This window comes from Cariama cristata, unplaced genomic scaffold, assembly GCF_000690535.1.
Source record: "Cariama cristata isolate BGI_N322 unplaced genomic scaffold, ASM69053v1 scaffold15229, whole genome shotgun sequence".
NCBI classification, from domain to species: Eukaryota; Metazoa; Chordata; class Aves; order Cariamiformes; family Cariamidae; genus Cariama; species Cariama cristata.
The window spans coordinates 13,147-19,312 of record NW_009637583.1 but is presented as its reverse complement, the minus strand read 5'-3'; the positions used below and the strand labels follow the sequence as shown (position 1 = coordinate 19,312).

The window sequence follows — 6,166 nt, the reverse complement described above, 5'->3', positions numbered from 1 at the left end:
GCAATGAGTGAAGGCTGGAGAGGAGGAGGACTTCTGCGACAGGCTGCCGGGGCCGCCGGCAGCCCCAGGAAGATGATGCACAGCGAGGAAGCAGAATGAAGGTGGTTGTTCCTCACCCAAAAGTGAGATGGCACACCCCCTCCCAGCCCGAGGGTGCAGCTCCCCACCCCAGAAGGGTTCTTCCTCCTTTAAACATGGGTACTTCTCCTTTGGAGGAGAGAGATGTGCTCAGTGTTCCCTCAAATGACACAAGCAGGGTGTCAGTTGGATTTTTTTTGCAGCCCCCCCATGAAGATCCTCCTCCAGATTTGGGTCAGCGAGGAGAAATCTGATGAAGCTGGTGGGTGGCTGTAGGCACAGAGCGGAGAGTATGGCTGCGCCCTATATTTAGCTGACCAGTGCAATGTGCTCAGCGCGGTTTGGGGATCCGGAGTCCCCCATGGTGAGTCACCGTCCTCACAGCGGTCCCTGGGGAACGTGGCTTTTGGATCGCTGCTTTTGCTTGGGTAATATTTAATTTCACATGTGGCCGAGTCACTGCCTTTAGCCCGGTCTCCTCAGTGTCATGCCTTCTGGAATATCACTTAACTTGTGTTCCCGCCCCTCCCTCCATGCCCACCTGCTGCTGCTGTGAACACGCGCTGGTGGGCGATGTTATTTATCAGCTGCACCCTTGTCGACCGAGGCACCCCGCTTCTGAGGTTGCGGCCATTGCCAAACAAGGACAACATGCAAACATGACGCAGCTTTTGCTTTCCAAAAATAGCAGGAGAAAGTCAATGAATCATCTCTCTTCCCCTGCCCCCAAGCTACAGGGATCTTCGGGACAGATTTTTTTAGATTTGCTTTCGCCCTGCAAACTGCATCATTGCTTTTTGCAAATAGCATCAAAAAAGGAATTCAAAGAGCTCCCTGTCCTTACTGAAGCAAGAAGATCATCATAGAATCATAGAATCATTATGGTTGGAAGAGACCTCAAAGATCATCAAGTCCAACCGTATACCCGATGCCACCATGCCCGCTAAACTATGTCTTGAAGCGCCACATCTAAACGTTTTTTGAACACCTCCGGGGACGATGACTCCACCACCTCCCTGGGGAGCCCGTTCCAATGCCTAACGACTCTAACAGTGAAGAAGTTCTTCCTAATGTCCAGCCTGAACCTCCCCTGGTGCAACTTGAGATCGTTTCCTCTTGTCCTAATTGCACCAAGGAGGGACCTTTCCTTTGATGTCCTCCCACTTGAGAAGCATTCTACTAATAAAAGGTCACTGACTTACGTTTGCAGGCATCTGGGGCAGAGAAGGGCTTCCTGAGGTCCCGGTAGAAGCCCGGCTTGCAGCGCTGGCAGTGCTGCCCCTCCGTGTTGTGCTGACAGTTGTCGCAGACGCCGCCACTGCGATTGCCCGATGCCAGCCATGCATCCATGTCAAAGTGACAAGTGTCAGCATGCCCGTTACACTTGCACGCTGAGACGAAGCCAAAGGGAACAGAAAGACTCATTAAGGCAGTGAAAGATGTTAGTTTATAGAAAAGAGATACAAAAAACCCAAACCATGTTTTGGAACGGGAGACCTGACCTACGAACCTGTTATTCATTCAAATGCATGAAGTATCGTCACATTCTCATCCACACTTCCCAACCTCTAGAAGTGACATTTAAGACAAAAATAATTTCTTTAACTCTTCTATTCTCAGTATGGGTTTCCCAGTACAAGGACAGCAACGTGGTCAGGCCAGGGCAGGGAGACCTCCCACCTTCACTGGTCTTGCTGGGGCAGGGTCCTTCCCTCCCTGCTTTAGAAATCAACAGTGCCCCATACAGCATCTGCCGTGCGGGTGCTGCCAGGATGCTCCTGGCACCTGATGGAGGGAAAAAGAGGGTGGAGGGGAGGTGTGGGAGAGAGGGTGAGCGTCCCCTTTTCCCTGCACCAGCAGTGGAACAAGTCTGGATGCCCACATGCCTGAAGTCAGGGGACAAGTGACATCGATTCCAACCCCTGCTCATCAAACGCTGCTGGTGGAAACAGGGATTCAGTCTCATGGGAACATCACGTCCAGCAGCAGAATAAAACCCCCACAAATGCGTTTGTCAGCGGTGCGCATGGAGGGGACAATGCTGGGTCCCCCCCGTCACCTCCAAGGCGCCCTGGCAGGCTGCAGTCTGCCCGCAGAAGACCATATCTCGAGGAGATGCTCTTGGGTCCCACAGAAAGGCCAAACCAACAGACAACATGGTCTTGTGAGAATTTCCAAGCGAGGGGTTGGGCAAACAGGGCCACCTCCCCATACCAACATGCAGTGGGCACCGGGCGGGAGCGTGGCCTTGGCTCCCCACTCGCTGAGCTGCATCGCAAGCACTTGCCCAGCACCCCAGGATCTGCTGCCTCTTGGAAACACAGGAGGAGGGCACATGAGGAGGAATCGTTTTGCTCTGGCAGAAGCTCTGGAGACGCTGTTCCCGGCTGACTACTTACATTGACACTCTTTGGGGGCTCCGGTTTTGCCGTCGGCAGCCTGCCAAGGCTGGTCGTTGTAGAGCGGGGCACAGTGCTGGCAGTGGGACCCTGCTGTGTTGTGCTTGCACATGCATTTCCCATGGACCTGGTAGGGGCAAGAGAGCAAGGATCATCCACAGCAAACCCTAAGGAGTCTCTGGGGCACAAGCAATGCCATGGACAGCGGGTACCATGCCAGCTAGATGCTATTCCATGGACTAGAAAGAGGGTTAGCATGACATCTGCCTTGATGTCCAGTTCAGCCAAAGGCAAATATTCTGCAGTTACACTTTCAGTTAGATGAGTATTAGTGGATCTGCATGTCACCGTATTGTATAATCACACCTCTTTTATTTTTTTTTGAGATCTAAAAGGATCTTTAGCAGAGAGTTTCCAGCTGCAGCATAAATTTCCAGGAGAGATTAAAAAAAATAAAAATCCAAGATTCAAAGCATCCTTGGGAAACACTGTAAAACCTTTCTGTTTTTCTCTCCCCCAAACATGAATACACCTTTGCAGTACTGCAGGAAGAGCTCCCAGCTCTGTCTGCCCACCCATCACCAACCTAAACAAGTACGAGAAAAAAAAGAAATTAACCCTCCTGAAACACGTATCTACTCATTCTAGGCAGAATTTTTGCCCCACAAAGAACCAAGGGTAGCACAAGGACCACGAGTGACTATACTCGGATATGTTCATGACAGACAGATAATTTAACAGCTAGACAGCCTGATGTAAGGTAATTAGAGACGAAAAGCCAGCGTAGCACGCTTGGTGCCAGCTGCCCTGTCAGCCGCTGGCATCGCTCACACTGTTGGCAAATGCAAAGACAACAGGACGTAGCCGGAGGGCAAGAGGAGCCGGGCAGCCCCGAGGTGCAGTGAAATCAAGCTCTGAAGCAACACGGCTCTGCCGGCACGGCCGAAGGCCCTGCCTTTTCCCATGGAGTGTGGTGGGCAGCTACCTCCCATAGCTATTTTGGGGACTGCCTGTGCTTGCAGCTTTATTCTACTCCACATTTTGCTTTTAAATACAGTTTTACAACAAGCATTTCAGCTGCAAGCCTCTGCAGATGTCTGCTGCGTGGCCAGGCTCAAGACACGATCGGCATCGGGCGTTTGCTGAAACACCAACTGAGCGGTGCCTCACCACGTCCTTCACCAGCTGCGATGGAGAAAGGAAGGCAATACGCTGAGCGTGGTTCGGCTTCTCCTGATGCTCAGTAACGAGCCGGAGACCTCAGCCTGCCCGTGCTTATGCCACAACTTGGCCATAAAACCAACCGAGCTGGGGAGCTGCACCAGTCGCCGGTTGTGTTCGGCATCGGGAAGGGGACGGGGCAGTCGGGGTGCCTGGTGATCCGGGCCGGAGCTGGGGCATGGCTTTAACCGCTCCTGCAAAATGCTGCCTCGGTTTAACCTGTGGTCTTACAAGTGTGCTGTTCCGAACTGTCTGCCAGCCCTGCCACGAGAAAGCTTCCTGCCAAAACCTGAGCGGTAAACAACAGAGAATTGAACCTTGAACGTGTTGTAAACAGCTCCTGCTCGTTACGTAGGTGCACAGCCCCCCGTCCACTCCTGGCTAACGATGACTTTTTCATTTATTTATTTTTTAATGAAGAGATTTCAGCTGCTGTCTCACAACAGTCAGATGTAACCGGTACCGAGAAAACTTCAAAAACTGACCTTGAAAGTCCTTAAAAGACTTTGCAGCAGCAACGCAAATAGCAAAATCTTTCAAAAACTTTTCAAGTGATCCTTTCCTGTCTTATTAAAATGGCTGGATCATCAAAGCAGGAATAAGCGAGATACAGTAGAGCAACGGGACTGCGTACGCAAGGGGCAGGTACGGATGGGGTCAGGCAGATGCACGAGCATCTAGGCTAAAGCACAAAAACTAAGATAAGATCGCTTTTTGTGCTATTTGGCCTCATCGCAGGTATCGGTTGGTCTCACCGCAGACACTGGTTGGTCTTATTGTATTGATTTGCGCTTAAATGTGTGCTACCGTTTGAAAAGAATGAGAAGCAACTATGGAAAAGAAACAAAATAAATTTGCAGAGGGAATATTTAGTTCTCAAAATGTGTCCTGTTCATATTTTCATTTTTGCTACTACCTACAAAACGTTCCTCAAACGCTCAGATTCTTCGCTTTCCTAAATTATTGCTCTTCAATAAAATTTTCCTCTCATATCTTTTTTAGGCAAAGCCCACACACAAACCAATGCTACAGAGTTACTTCACACAGATTTAAAAGCATCCACCTGCATAGAAACAGAAATTGGTTAACCCTGTATTGGTCATGTGGTCATCTTCTGGTGGTTTTGCTGGAGCCCTAACTCTTTGAGGTCATTTTTGGCCATTGAGTGGTTGGGGTTAAACTACAACTTGGGGTTGTAGTAGCCTGAACCACATCTATGGCCAGAGAAATCCTTCAGCTTGGTCCTCACAGGACTGTCCCAGCTGTTAGGGCAGAGGGACCCACCAGACCCAAGATCTGTATGATCAGCAGGGGAAGGTGACCCAAGGGACCTGGAGGGTGCCACGGTCAAACCCAGGTGGTCCCTTGGTGCTTTGGCGATCATGATGCCAAAGCAAGAAGGATGTGGGAGAAGACTTGCAAACAGGGCTATGGCTCAGATAGGGGGACACTTGGGATTACCATGGGGACGCATGATCCCCTTGCCTGTGCCCGCAGCCCGCAGCCTCACCCCTCGAATTCAGCTCCCCCCTTGCCAAAGCCGCACAAAGAACCAGCGGGACCTGAATCAATCAGCCGGCGGCTGTTCAGCATTAATAACGTACGACTCTGAACCTCAGCAGCACCCAAGAAACCTTCAAAGGATTAAGCATCCCAGAACATCAGCAGAGAGCGAGGCAAAACTCCCCGCCGAGGAGCATTCACAGTCCCGAGGCGTAAGAGCCCGCATTTTGTGAAAGCCCAAGCACTGTATAATAGAGCGTGTCGCGTTGCCAGAATAGGGGGAGGTGGGTGAAGATAAACCAGAAGAGGATGGGTAACCTGATGTACAGCCGTTAATTTGGCATGCAGTGCTAATAAGTAAATCGCTGAATAGCTGTGCGCCAACTTCTTAATATTAACCTGTACGCGAACTCTAAAGAAAGAGGTTTTATGAACTTAAAAGCAACAACGGCAGGCTTGTGGGCTCGTCGATGCTGTGGCAAGGAGTGCTGCAAAAGAGTTGAATCTGGAGATGGTGCAAATCAAACCGGCTGGTGTTTAGATAGACCCCGAGGCAGAGCAAGGCACGATGCTCCTGGTCTTGATCACTTGTAAAGGTACGATGCACCTGAGGGGAAGGAAACGAATGGTCTGGCTGAAAAGCTTAAAAAAATAACAGAATAGCAAGAGTTTGACTTCTGTGCAAAGGCAAGCACAGGACCAGCACAGAGGTCCGTAGGTTTGGGCTCCCCAGCTGACTGGGTGGGTGCTGTCACAGCTTGGGTCAGGAGGAACCGCGTAGTCCCAGTCCTTATCGTATGGTGCTGCTTTGCAGTCTCCTCTCCTCTGGGGTTTATCACGACCAGATGCATCAGCGTCTTCATCAAATACTCCCTCCCAAGCCCAGATCCCACTGTGAATCGCAGAATCATAGAATCGTTTAGGATGGAAAGGACCTTTAAGATCATCGAGTCCCACCGTTCAGC

General features: G+C 50.7%; 1 protein-coding gene across 1 annotated transcript in view; it reads right to left on the bottom strand.

The window, feature by feature from the left end:
• The window catches only part of NTN4 (netrin 4), a gene marked incomplete at its 5' end in the record, with an annotated part of 26,666 nt that overhangs the window by 12,665 nt on the left and 7,835 nt on the right, over positions 1-6,166 (bottom strand). Inside the window, 2 exon segments of the mRNA XM_009708401.1 lie at positions 1,281-1,469; positions 2,478-2,604. Coding sequence (XP_009706703.1) covers positions 1,281-1,469; positions 2,478-2,604 — 316 coding nt within the window.